This window comes from Coenobita brevimanus, chromosome 24 (genome assembly GCF_032717465.1).
Source record: "Coenobita brevimanus isolate Jiangsu-jjx chromosome 24, ASM3271746v2, whole genome shotgun sequence".
NCBI lineage: Eukaryota > Metazoa > Arthropoda > Malacostraca > Decapoda > Coenobitidae > Coenobita > Coenobita brevimanus.
Window position 1 is genome coordinate 55,727,945 of NC_136977.1, and position 14,023 is coordinate 55,741,967.

Consider the following 14,023-nt stretch of genomic DNA (forward strand, 5'->3'; position numbering starts at 1 on the left):
AGTAGGCCTCTAATCTATTTTCGTAATAAATATACATGTAAGGAGGGAAGGGAGAAGCCTAAGTGATATTTACATTCACCTGGAACTACCAAATTTATAATGTATTGTCTAGATTTCCTGCCAATCATATCAGTGCTAGACTTAGCTGTTTCAAGAAGTAATATTGGTAACTCTGAATAACCCCTAACCAGGCCTCCACGCTGGCCCTCCGTTATCAGTTTACTCTCATCTTCCGAAGCGAGGGTACGTATGTTTCTTCTTGCTGACTTCAAGGCCTTTTTTCACCCCCATGCAAATGGCCCTGTGACCTTTACCCCCTACTAAACCTCGTATGGAAAGAGGTAAAGGGCTGACAATTGATAAAAGAGTGACTACGATCTTTCTATTGAGTAAAACAGTGCAAGTGGAATTGTAAATAATGTGTAAACAGCAAGTGAAAGTAATGAATGTAAATATACGTGAACAATGGAAAATAGTTTTATAAGTTATTTCAAGTGACAGTGCACAACACAGTGTAAATAAAATAGAAATGTAAATAACGTAAATAAAATAGAGAACATAAATAGAAATGTAAATGAGTAGTATTATAAGAATACGAGTATATACCCTAGGAGTAATGAAAGTGAAAGTTTCACTCTAGCATGTCTGAATGCTATGAGTTATGAGAGTGAAGATGAAAGTGACATTCACTCTCAATGCCAGTATACAGGACGAGAAAGTGAATGCTACGTATTTTACTGAAAGAAACTGAAACCCTACAGTGACAATAAACTAATACTACTGAAGGAAACTTATGGATAAAGACTGTAGATATATATAAGTGTTATATAGTAATAGAAATATAAAATGTGAGGGGTTTTATGAATAATAAATGACAGAGTACCAAGAGCGAACTAGTGACAGTGCGACGATCAGACGCGCTCGTAATTTCCATTGCTTTCACAGTGTTTTTTTTTTTTTCAGTATGGATCCCAAACTACTTGAAAATTGTAGAATAGTGTTTATAGTGTTTGTATCTGGCTGTGGTAATCATATTACGGGTTGTCGGGAAGTGTAAAGTGGAGACTTCGTTACCCTACTTCAGAGGTCTCCACAAGTCCTATGTCACGAATCAATTCGCGACATTTCCCTTTTGTGAGAAGCCACGAACTATTAGTGGAAAACTCACTGTGTATCGCTCAGCTAACCGTTTCTCCCTCCCTTTCGGAGTATACTTTTCAAAACATTCGTCACTTTCAAAAGTGACCGATTTAATGCACGTCACTAAGTGCTCTACTGAGCGATACAATTGTTTCTTTATCGTTCGCCTCTGCTTCCCTCAACCGTTAGCCACGCCTTGCGTCCTGCCCATACAATGTATTTGAATTCAGTCTAGTATTTGCTGTGACGGAGAAAGGTTCTGTGCTCAGAAGTGGAGAGGTCAGCTAGCACCCCAAGCTCCATTAGTACAGTTAATCCCAGTACTCCCACCCACCCCCTCGGGTGATACATAGCATTCATCGACTGGTATTTCTTTTGTGTATTTTGTAGTTATAAGAGTTTAATTAAGGTGTTTTTTTCCTAGGCGTAAGTATTTAGCTTTTGTGAGAGTGAGTGAGTGCGTCTCATTTAATTGATTTGAATTGTAACGTTAAATTTATTTTTTGTGATTAATAAATTTAACAGTTCTTTTCCTTGAGCTCAGTGTAAAGTAAAATCTTGTTTCATTTAATCCAAATTAAGCTTATTTTCCGTATAGCTCCTAGCTTGCATAGACGTTTTACTATTCATAACTGGTACTTAGACCAGTCTTGTTGTATTAACTTAATATCCGTTGTGCCACCTAGGAGTTAATGCACCAGCAAGGACCTGATATTGTTATTAGTATTAGTTATTTATTGTCAGGGGTGATGTAACTTTCTCCAGAGGCTAACAGTACAGTAATTCAGCAATTGTGAGTAATTAGTCTCTGCTGTGTACTGTTGAGAAAGTTTGTAAATTCTCGTTCTGAGAGAATCGTGCGAAGCAGGCCAGCGTAAAGTAATCGTTGTTTGATTTAGTAAGACAATCATTGTCCCTGCTCTTCAATATTATTGAATATTATTATCAATTAAATAATATTTAAGCATATATTTCAAAATTACCGTGATATTATAAAAACCCCGTGACATCCTACGGTAACCGACGAAGGCTCAACAATCATTCCAGGAGAAAGCTGAAGGTATGTGCCATAAGCATATGTAATTTTATTATTCTAGGACTAATAACTGATTTTTGGCAAATATTTTTTGAGAGTCTGTCGGAGCCCAAATAACCCCGCGGCACACGCAAGTCATTGGTAAACAAGCCCGCGGTGTAGGGGCTAAGCTACTATAACAGAGTTGCAGAAACATTACAGAAAAAGAGAATGATGGGTGGAAAGTATCAATCTAGATTTCAAGAAAGCATCTGACAGAGTACCACACCAAAGACTTTTACAGAAACTGTACCATTAAGGAGGAATCCAAGGCAACCTGTACCGTTGGATGCAAGATTTTCTCAGCGAAAGGGAAATGAGAACAGTTCTTAGAGGTAATTACTCCTCATGGAGGGAAGTGACTTGTGGAGTACCACAGGGCTCAGTGCTGGCATCAATTATGTTTTTAGAGTATATAAATGCCACACATAGTAACACTGGAAAAGAAAGCTATCTAAATATATCTGCTGATGATGCAAAAATACACAGGAAAATTACTAACACAGATTCTTATAGAAAGCTCCAAGAAGAATTAAATAAACTTCATGAATAGAGCGATAAATGGCAAATGGAATTCAATGTGGACAAGTGTCATGAAATTAGGTTTGGTGAAAGTGGAAAAAGACCAGATTGGGATTATAAGTTAGTGAAAAGGGTGAGTGATGAACTGAATGAATGGAAGGCAATGACTGATTGTGTGTGTGTCATTTCCTTTCCCACAGCTAGCTTGACTTTCATTACATTCACACATTAAACTACACATTTATGGTCCTATCTATTATGCATTGTACAGTATTATGATAATGTAGATTCCTAACATCAGCACCAGCTACTTTCCTTCCTTGTATCGCTGTACTTTCCACTTCTTTTGCACATAATCTGCTCTCTTCTATCACTGTACCCAGATATTTGAACTTTCTCACCAATTCCAGTCTCTCTCCATTCACTGCAACATCAAACTGAGAGTCGCTGTCTCTTTCAATAACCATCACTGTACTCTTTTCTATATTTACTCTCAAAGCACGATGCTCACACACATATACAAAACTCTGCACTAGTCTACCAAGCTCTTGTCAGGTATTTGCAAGCAGAACTGCATCATCAGCATACAACAAATTTGAGATATTCCATCCATCACCATTCATTACCAACACCATCCATCTCTCCATTACATGTGTTTTACTTCTCTCATCACCCAATCCTCTGACCCCTCAGATTACAGACCAATAGCTGTCACATCTTCTCTTGGTAAGGTATTTGAAACTTAAATTAATTAGCACATTGTTAAACATCTCAAATCCAACAACTTGAATAGTGATAGACAATATGGTTTTTGCCAAGAAAGATCCACCATTGACACTCAATCTCCTAACTCATACCATCCATCAATCAATTGACCTACATGGAGAAACTCATGCATTAGCCCTTGACATATCTAAAGCTTTCGACAAAGTATGGTACCGTCACCGTTCTCTGCTGTCCAAACTCCCTTGCTATGGACTAATGTCTTTTGTTCCTTTGATTTCCTCATATCTCAGTGACGGGAAAATAAGAGTAAAAACAGATGATGTATATTCCAATTTCCACTCAATTAACACCGACGTGCCACAGGGATCAGTTCTGGCATCAACCCTGTTCCTGGTTCATATTATTGATCTCTTATCTGTCACCCACAATCCCATCCACTCATATGCAGATGACTCAACACTACATAGTTCTTTCACACTCAGATACTCATTTACAAAGTCTAATATCTCTACCTCTTAACTCAGTACAGCCATCTCCATAAATCAAGACCTATCTACGATCAGTGATTGGGGACAAACCAACCTTGTCTCATTTAATGCTAGTAAAACTAAATATATACAATTTACTAAGAGACAGATATTGCCGGATTCGTATATTACCTTCAGTGCTACTAATATACTGCATACAATTTTACTAATAGACAGATATTGCCAGATTTGTATATTACCTTCAGTGCTACTAATATTTCCATCTCCAAAAGCATTGAAATTCTTGGTGTCTCACTTAACAATGCCCTCAGCTAGACCTCTAATGTTAGATCACTTGCTAAAACTGCCTCAAAGAAGCTTGGATTATTGTACAGAGTCTGTAACTTCTTCACTGACAAGCAGTTAGCTATAATTCATGAGTCATGTGCACTCTCAGCTTGAATATTGCTCACCCTTGTGGAATGGATGTGGAGAGGTTGCATTAAAACAACTAGACAAAATTCAGAACAAAGCTGTTAGAATTATTAACAACCCTGCCATTACAAATAAACTACCTCCCCTACAAGTAAGAAAGAATGTTGCCTCCCTTGCATTATTTTACAGATATTTTTATGGCAAATGCTCAGACAAAGTTGCGTCCATGGTGCCACCTTTCCATGCCTTCCCTCGTGCTACACGGGCATCTGGTAACGCTCATGACTGGAATGTCACTCAGCCATATTGAAAAACTTCTGCCTATCAGAATTCTTTCATTCCCTGAACTGCATCTCTCTGGAACTCGCTTCCCCAGAGTTGTTTCCCTCCAAACTTCAACCCACAACTGTTCAAGTCTAACTGTTACAGATATTTTATGAACATAGGACACCAGTAATCTGGTGTATGTATTTTTTTTTTTTTTTTATTCATTTGTTTTTCCTTCCTCTGTTGTTAAAAAAAAAAAAAAAAAAAAAAAAAAAAAAAAAAAAAAATCTATACATGTACTGAACAACCATGAGGACATCACACAACCTCGTCACACAAAGGAGTACAAAGGAAAGCAAACAGCAACAGACCTTATGATCCTTTTGAGGCTGTTCGTTACAGAGTAGACTATGACTACAAGATCTAATTCTACACACCCACACTGATCGTGAACCGTCACTTATATTCCCATTAACCCAAACACATGCCTCACTACCATCATAAAACTCTTGATGGCATCTAGCAGCTTACCATCTACACCGTACATGAGCAAAACCGTCAACAATCCATTTCTGTCTACTTTGTCGTATGTTTTTACCAGATCCATGAATGCCATAAACACCTTATAGTCCTTCTCACATGCCTTCACCACTATCTGTCTTACTGCAAATATTTGATCCAAACATCCTTTGCCACTCCTAAAGCCACCCTGTTCGTCACTCACTAGGACTTCTAATCTCTCTCTTACTTTCTCTATAATAATTCTTCCATGTACCTTCCCTACCACACTCAATAGACTTATGCCATGATAGTTCTTGCACTCACTTTGCTCACCTTTGTTTTTGTACAGGGATACAATCAGAACTTTTCTCCATTCTACTGGCACAGTTTCACTCATCCATGCCTTCTTACATATCTTCAACATGCACTTTCTTCCATTCTCTCCACAACACTGAATCATCTCTGCATACACTTCATCAACCCTAACTGCTTTCCCATTTTTCAGCCGCTTCATTGCATTCTTCACCTCTGTGAGTGTCACATTATAAGAGAAATATTAACACTTTTCACTTCAATCATATACCGTATTTTTTATATTATTCTTGCACTACCTCCACCATTATATTCAGCTTAGGGGAGATTGCTCTTAAATAAAGGGTTACTAAAGCCTGTATCTGACTCCTCCTTTTCAAAGTCTCTCTCAAGTGAATATCCGAAAAAGGTGGCAGCAAAAGTAAAATACAAAGTATAACACTGGACTAAAGTGTTCAAAATGACCTGAGTACTCTCAAGTATTGACGAAGATGATGATGTTCAAAGAGTGCAACCAAACATATAGAATAAGAAACTATTAGAGTTTCTCCATTTTAACTTGACCCAGACTTTTGTCATTTTGCAACTTATTTCATGTAGCTCAGTGGCAGAAACTGACAATGCTATAGCTCTACATCCTTACCATAACATTGTTTCATGTCTAACACCACACTGCTACGATTAAAAAATCAAGGTGGAGAGGTGGCAATTTTGGGCCAACCTAAGAGTAAAAGGAGTATAGCTTCACGGCTAACCTTTGATCCCTGAAGTGCTCCAGTACCAGCGTAGATCTGGCTGATGCGGTTGCCATTCTCCTTCCACATCTCCTCTAGCTTGGCAGTAAAGCGCTGAACAATGACTCCATTGTCACTCACTCCAAGGTCCTCCAGCATACGACTAAGTGTATCCAGTCCAAGATAAGTCTGAACCCGGTTGGTGCGGTCCAAGCAGTCCAAGCAATTGGTTCGCATGGTTCCTTGTTGGAGCTGGGAGGGGAGGGAATATTATGTGGTTATTGTTCTTGTATTATACCAAAATATAACATGGAAAAAATGCAATGAAAACTCTGAGAGAATGACCTTTAAAAAAATGAATGTTTACACAATCTGCAAGAAATTTTACGAATTGTTATCCATCGCTATACGATACCCCACCTTAGCGATGTGACAAAATTAACACCCTTCCCCGCCCATTGATGGCCAGTCCCCAGTTATCCGATTTTTTTTTTTCTTTTTTTTTAACCAATTTTGATGATATTTTCTACTTAAATTTTGTGTTTAGGATGATTCATAAACTACTTTTAGACTTAGATTAATGTATTTTAGTAATTGGAGAGGTGAAAACTGTCATTTTTTAGTACAGTTTACTAAGTTTGAATTTTTTCCAGACTTAATTTTGATGATTTTCACATATTATTTTTGGGCTTAAGTAGTTATAAATGGCTTTCAGGCTTAGCTTAGCTTGTTTTAGAGCTATCTGGGGGTTTAGATGAGCTAGAAACTTGTTTTTGGACTCAATTGGGTGGGTTTTGGATTTGGTTGTGGAGGGTGGATTCCAAGGCTCCCAAACGCATCGCTATACTTTCTATGTTATAACATCCCTGTTTAACAATACCCCGGCTCAACAATGGGTTTTCCCAAACACATCTCATCGTTACAGTGGGGATGGCCAGCACCCCAATCCTTCTCTCCACTTTCTAAATCTTTCCTCCACCTCCCTCTCATCCCTTGAGATCAAAATCAAATCGTCAGCGTACACCACCTCATTCAAGTCCAGTCCTGAAGTCACGTGACAGCTTCAAGTACCATGATTAACAATAAAAAGCTTACAACTAACTCCTGGTGTATGCCAGTTATAATGTAAAACTCATCACTCAAACCCCCATTCACTCTCGCCTGGGTGTGAGCACCCTCATGCATTACCATAACCAATTAAACCAACCATTCTTCTATCCAATGCAGTCTCACTGCCACTTCACCACCTCCCTAGGAACTCTGTCAAACGAATGGCATTGGTAATGAATGGTCATGGATGGAATATCTCAAATTTGTTGTATGCTGATGACAGCAGTGTACTTACAAATACCGGACAAGAACTTGGTAGACTAATGCATCTTTGCTGATGTCTGTGAGAACTGAGCATTGAATGTAAATACAGAAAAGAATAACGTGATGGTCATCGAAAGAGAAGGAGACTCTCAGTGTGGTGTTACAGTCAATGGAGAGAGACTGGAATTGGTGGGAGAGCTCAAATACCTTGGTACAGTGATAGAAAAGAAAGGAAAATGTGCAAAAAAGTGGAAAGTGGCACAATGAAGGAAAATAGCTGGTGCTATGAAAGCCTTGATAAAAAACAGAGGCTTGAGTGTTACAGCTGCACGAGGCTTACATGAAGGGGTGTTAGTTCCAACTTTAACATATGGATGTGAGACTATGGTGTGGCATGAAAATGAAAAGGCAAGAGTGAGTGCAGTAGAGATGGGACAGCTGAGGAATGTATGTGGAATACCGAGTGGATAGGATACGAAATAATGTGATTCGTGAAAGATGCGGAGTGAGGAAGTCTGTGGACACCAGAATCGATGAGAGTGTACTAAGATGGTACAGTCATGTGGAGAGGATGGATAACAATAGAGTGGTGAAAAAGGTTTATATGAATGAATTTGAAGGAGGGAGGAGGCAAGGTACACCAAAGAGAAAGTGGAGGGATATGGTGAATGAGTGTGTGAGGAAGAGACGTATGGAAGTCGGTGAAGCTAGGGGACTGGCAAGAGATCGAGCTGGCTAGATGAGTGTTGTGAGAAGTGCATGATCAGGGATTTGGTACCCGTTTTTAACATGACAGCATTTGGACTGACTCAATCGGATACGTTTATGTGAAGATAGAGAATGTGGTGAAAGTTTCTGACATATCAGATAGAGCTAGAATTCCAGGAGCTTGAATGATGAGTGAATGGAAGTGTGGCTCACTGAACTGGGCAAACTTGAGCTGTCTGGGCACTCTGGGCACTGCTACTCTTCACCCTAACCTAGAGTGGGAAAGGAGATACAGATGATCATGATGATGAAAGTTTTGGGTTATTCTTTATGATTTCTTTCACTTCCTTTCTTACACTTTCTTCTACCTTTGTATGTAAATCATTTCTTTACTTTCACAATTACATTTGAGCTCTCTGACCAATTCCAGTTTCTCTCCATTGACATAAAAGGGGTGATAATAAAGGGGAACACTTGGCTGCCAGGCATATGGATAGAAAAGAGGCACACTGGGCAAAATCTGAGTCTCAGAGACTCTTACTTGATAACCTAAATTGCACTGAAAGGAAGAATATGATATGTAAGGCGGAAAATCAGATGAAGAGGGAAAACAGGAATGTCACTGGTGAGCATTGTGTGAAGAATGAAATAAAAGTAGTGGCGAACAGTGAGGATATTAACCCCCCCTGAGCTCATCGCCCCATATGAGGCGTTATGTAGGCCATCCCTGGCCAAGCTGATCGCCTCATATGAGGCGCCATGTAGGCCACCCCTGGCCACGCTGATCGCCTCATAAAAGGCGATGGGTTTTGGAGCCATAATTTCAATCACGAGGAAGCGTCAGTGGTTTCCATGGGAATTCTGAGTCTCCCTCAACATCATCAGAGCTGCTGTCAAACCCTGCCACATCACAAGGTACCAAATACCACATATTTAGCAATTCAGATATGCAGGCCACCCCTGGCCACGCTGATTGCCTCATATGAGGTGATGGGTCTCCATGCCATAATTTCAAGCATGACGAAGCATCAGTGGATTCCATGAAAACATTGAGTCTCTCTCTACATCATCAGCACTGCTGCCAAACCCTGCCACACCGCAGTTGCCAAATACTGCATATTTAGTAATTCGGTTCTTATTTGTGGCCTAGCCCAACAATAGCGGATTCATCCCCGTCTACCTCTCACGGTGCTGGAGACTTAGAGCTGTCCTCACACACAACCAAGAGGTGTAAATTACCAAAAAACAAGGGTGATGAAGAGTTCCAGCTCGGAAACACTTGATCTGATGACAAAAAATCAACGTACAGTAATCCCTCCAATATCCGGATTAATAGAGCCATCGGTAGGTTCGGTTATTGGTTTCGTCTGGATATTGGGCCCCAGCTTATGGACTTGTACTTATGGACCCTAACTCAGAGAAACACCTATACAACTCCCCCTGGACATGCATAGCACCTATTTAAGACCCAAATCACACCAATAAGGCACATAAATGACTGAAATAAATGCAAAAGAAACATAAAATGAGGGTTTAGAAGTATGTTCATACATTAATAAACATTCTGGTACTTATGGACCCTAACCTAGCCTAACTCTGAAAAACACATTCCTACTGCACATGCATGAGGTAAGTATTGTATGGAAAAAAGTACAGTAGGAAACATTCTGGTAAGTATAGTATGGAAAAAAGGACAATATGAAACATTCTGGCTACTTACAGCAAGTCCCTGGCCACCTCGATGAATAACCGCCTCCTCTCGGACTCTGACAGTAAGAACGATTTCCTGAAGCACTTGCAGTACACTCTTCCTGAAGTCTTGCACTGAACTTAGTCAGTAACACACAGAAGTCCGTTCTCTTCACAGTGTTCACTTTAGTCCAAATAATGTTCCATTTTAATTTTGTGTTGCACATTAACTTTTCCCAAGTTTTTTTTATTTTCCAAAGCCAAAACAAAGAAGGTTAGTTACGTTAAATTTTGTTTCCACTGAGTCTTTTCTCTCATTTCGAAAACCTTAACAAAACACACCGTTTTTTTCACTGCACAACACTCAAAATTCCCGTGTGGTCTAGTGGAGAAGTTCTTGCTGTTTATTCACTGTCAGAGTCCGAGAGTATCACTGGCAGGCGACCAAAGGGTGCATCGCTGGGTCGTGGTGATGGTGTACCGTCTACAGAAGACTCTGACGAAAGCCGCAAACTCACATCGAGCGGTGACTCTACTGTAGCTGATGTGCTGGGCTGTGGCTCGGAGCATGAGGGCCTGTCTTGGGGAGGCAACGGAGTGGAGCCAGGGCTTGGCACAGCGGGAGTCACGGGCCTGAAAAAACTGTCAATCGTTGACTGACGCAAGGACCGACGATTCTGGCGATTGATGATGCGCTGCCTGAAAGCACGCACTTCCTCCACGAGTCCCAAGGGCCCCATCTCCCTGTCGCAGTCCGGGTGTTCCAGGTAGTCTAGGACGAACTCTAGATGTTCCCGGAGTGCGCTCAGCTTGGGGATGGCTGGAGTAGTGTCCTGCTGAGAGGAGTCCGCATCATCGTCGCCTTCGTCGTCGGAATCTTCAAGTTCGGGACTGACACCAGCAACCGAAGACGCGATCTCGATATCAGACAACGTCTGATACCCAGGATCGCCCTCGTCGTCGTCCAACCACTCACGTACATCATCCACATCAACAACGTCGCCGTGCGTACGTAGCCGTGCATGGAAGTCATCCACGTCAAAGCCCAGAAAATCGTACTCCACATCTGTTCCGAGAAGCAGACGAGACCAACCATTTTCAAGAGTTTTCACAGGGACTTCCTTCCATGCACTAGTCCAATTGTACACCGCAGACTTGATGTTGTAGCGGCGAAGGTTTTCCAAAGTCCGCTTGCCTCGAGTGTCACGTCCTTCCCTGCGCTCGTCCTCGTCCTCGAGAACAACCATCACCTCGTCCAGGAACTTCCAACGGTAGAGGCGCTTTGTTGCCACGATCACTCCTTGGTCCATGGGTTGAATGAGAGCAGTCGTATTAGGTGGCAGAAACATGCACCTAATACGGCCATTCTCAGCAACCAAGTCCTTGTCGCACGGGTGGGCAGGTGCATTGTCGAGCAGAAGGAGAGCCTTTACCTGGTCGCGAGGGATTCCCAGTGTCTTCGTCTGGTACTGGATGACCTCCTTGACGAAGTGACGGTGAAACCAGTCTTTGAAAATCACAGCTGTGAACCATGCTTTCAAAGAATGGTACCATACGACAGGAAGGACATCCATCACCCCACGAAGGCACCGAGGCTGCTTTGCACAGCCAACAACAACGGGCTTAAGCCGGTGCATGCCATTAGCACTGGCACAACACAAAGCAGATATCCGTTCCTTAGAATGCTTGCGGCCAGGTACACGCTTCTCCGTCTCATCGGCTAGAGTGTTCGTTGGCACCGAGCGATAGAATAGGCCAGTTTCATCTGCGTTATAGACTTGGCCGAGAGTGAGGCCCTCCCTGTCGATCAAGCCTTTCACCTTGTGCCGAAACTCGTCAACTCCATCCTCGTCAGCGTCCAATGCTTCGCCATGTGCTTTACGGTTAGTAAGGCCATATCGCAACTTGAACGCGAAGAGCCAACCCTCGGATGCCTTGAAGTCTAGGGCGTCGTGAAGCCTTGCAAACTTCTCAGCAGCAGCCTTCAGCTCCGTTCCACGTACCATCACACCAGCTGCAGGTTGCTGTCGGTACCAAATCAACGTGGATAGGTCGATTTCTGCAAACTTGGGGGTAAACATAACCTTCCTTTCCACGTTGCGTTTGCTTCTCAACGAGAAGTCAGCCGTGTGCTGCATGAGTTTGTCTCGGGAACGTTTGATATCGAACAAAGTCGACCGGGCCAGGTTAAACTCGCGGAGAATGCGTGAAGAAGACCAACCCGCATCAACTTTCTCCAATATCTCCCTCTTCTTTTCCAGAGTCAACACCACTCTCTTCCTTTTCTCAGGTGGCGGGGCCATCATCACACACACTAAGAGGAGGGCCGAGAACAGCAGGAGGCCTTGCAGCAAGTACGGCACCACTACAAAAGCGAGCACGTGGGCAGCCATTACGAAGAGCGTAGGTCCAGTCGCGGTGAGAGACAGGCGGGAAGTGGGGAGGATGCAGCGGCGCTCTATCAGACGTCAGAGGAATGACGAACCAAAACAATGCTCTCCCGCGGCGCGCGCGGCAAGTTCAAATTACGGACGGCAAAAAAATTGATTTTTTATTTTTTTTATTTTTTTGGGTTTTCGGACCATTTTGGGAATGTTGGATCCCAGGACGATAAGGTCCGGGTAGTGGGGATGTTCGGTTATTGGGTGTCCGGATATTAGAGTGATTACTGTAATATTAAAATAAAAAGTCTGAAAAACTGACTCAGGGAAGGTAACTGGGTTGATAACAATTAGTGCGGCAGGGGTTAAAGACACCTGGAAAGAGCATTATAACCAGCTGCTGAATGAGAAGTCTGACTGGAATATGGAAAGTTTGGAGTCAGTCGATCCAGTGTTTGGCCCTTGACTTTTGACCGATGCTGTTACTGTGGCCAGGAAAATAGGCAGGGTGCAGATGGGGAAGGCAGTAGATGTGTCTCGGTTGACTGCTAAAATGCTGATGACCTCAGGAGATACCAGTATAGGAACAGGGAGAGTTACTGATTTGATAAATATGATTATATATGAGTGTGCTGTCAGATGATTGGCTGATGAATGTGACTGTAAATGTGTACAAGGAAAAGGGTGATGCCCTGGAAAGATGAAAATTTAGAGGCATAAAACTTTTGGACCAGATAATGAAGGTAATGGAGAGAGATCTAGATGGTATGATTAAAGAATGAGTGAATGCTGATGTAATGAAGTTTGGGTTTATGCCAGGAAAAGGGACCAGCGATGCTATATTCATTGTTTGACAGCTTCAGGAAAAATATATGGGAAAGAAAAGGGATCTGTAATTTGTTTCTTTGTTTTTTTGGAGAAGACCTCTGATTGAGTCCTCAGAAAGGTGGCAAAATGGGCAATGAGAAAGCTTCGGATCAAGAAGCGGCTGGTTAGAGTGGTCGTGGATATTTGTGTCGGTGGTCGCATCCAGGTAGGATTGAATGGAAATATGAGTGATGAGTTTTCTGTAAATGCTGGCATATATCAGGGGTCAGTCTTGAGCCCCTTATTGTTTATCATAGTGCCTGAAGCCCTCTCACATGACTTCAGAAATGAACTCCTTTCTTTATGGGATTGGGTACAAAACAAACATGGATATTTGATGACTGAAGTCAAGAAGAGAACACAAATGTTATAAAAATGGAGGGCAGTAAATTAAACATTATATGTACAAAACAGCTGGAAAGATAATACAGAACTTACAGATTGTACTTTTCCATTCCTGGAGCAGAAGTATCCATATGTATCAATTTCATTCTTTATACGAGGTTGAAGTTTCTTCCTGAGATTATCAGTATTTCCACCCTTACACTCTTGATGAAAGTCAAAAACAATATGGGGAGAATCCTTGCTCCATGGGCAGTTGAGATGTTGGATCTGTAAGTAAATTAGATATTACTACACTGCAGTACTTAAAATATTAATAGTGTCACGGGAGAAAAATAACACGTTGCTAAGCAACACAGCCTTTGGTTAGGCTTTCCTTTTAACCCACTTCTTCTATGAGTTTTACAGGCTGTCTATGTTGCACATGCCACCTCTGATATCAAAATGGGTTATACATTTAATATTCGAGTATAAACTCATACTGTAACTTAAAATCATTTTACCATGAATTTCATAAAATGGGTTAAATGAAAGCTACCTTTT

At 41.6% G+C, this 14,023-nt stretch overlaps 1 protein-coding gene across 1 annotated transcript in view; it reads right to left on the bottom strand.

The window, feature by feature from the left end:
* Synj (synaptojanin) overlaps positions 1-14,023 on the bottom strand; it is a 265,110-nt gene that overhangs the window by 180,145 nt on the left and 70,942 nt on the right. The window contains exons 10-11 of the mRNA XM_080267540.1: positions 13,577-13,750; positions 6,201-6,431 (exon numbers count right to left, since the gene is read on the bottom strand). Coding sequence (XP_080123666.1) covers positions 6,201-6,431; positions 13,577-13,750 — 405 coding nt within the window. The remainder of the gene's footprint in view (positions 1-6,200; positions 6,432-13,576; positions 13,751-14,023) is intronic.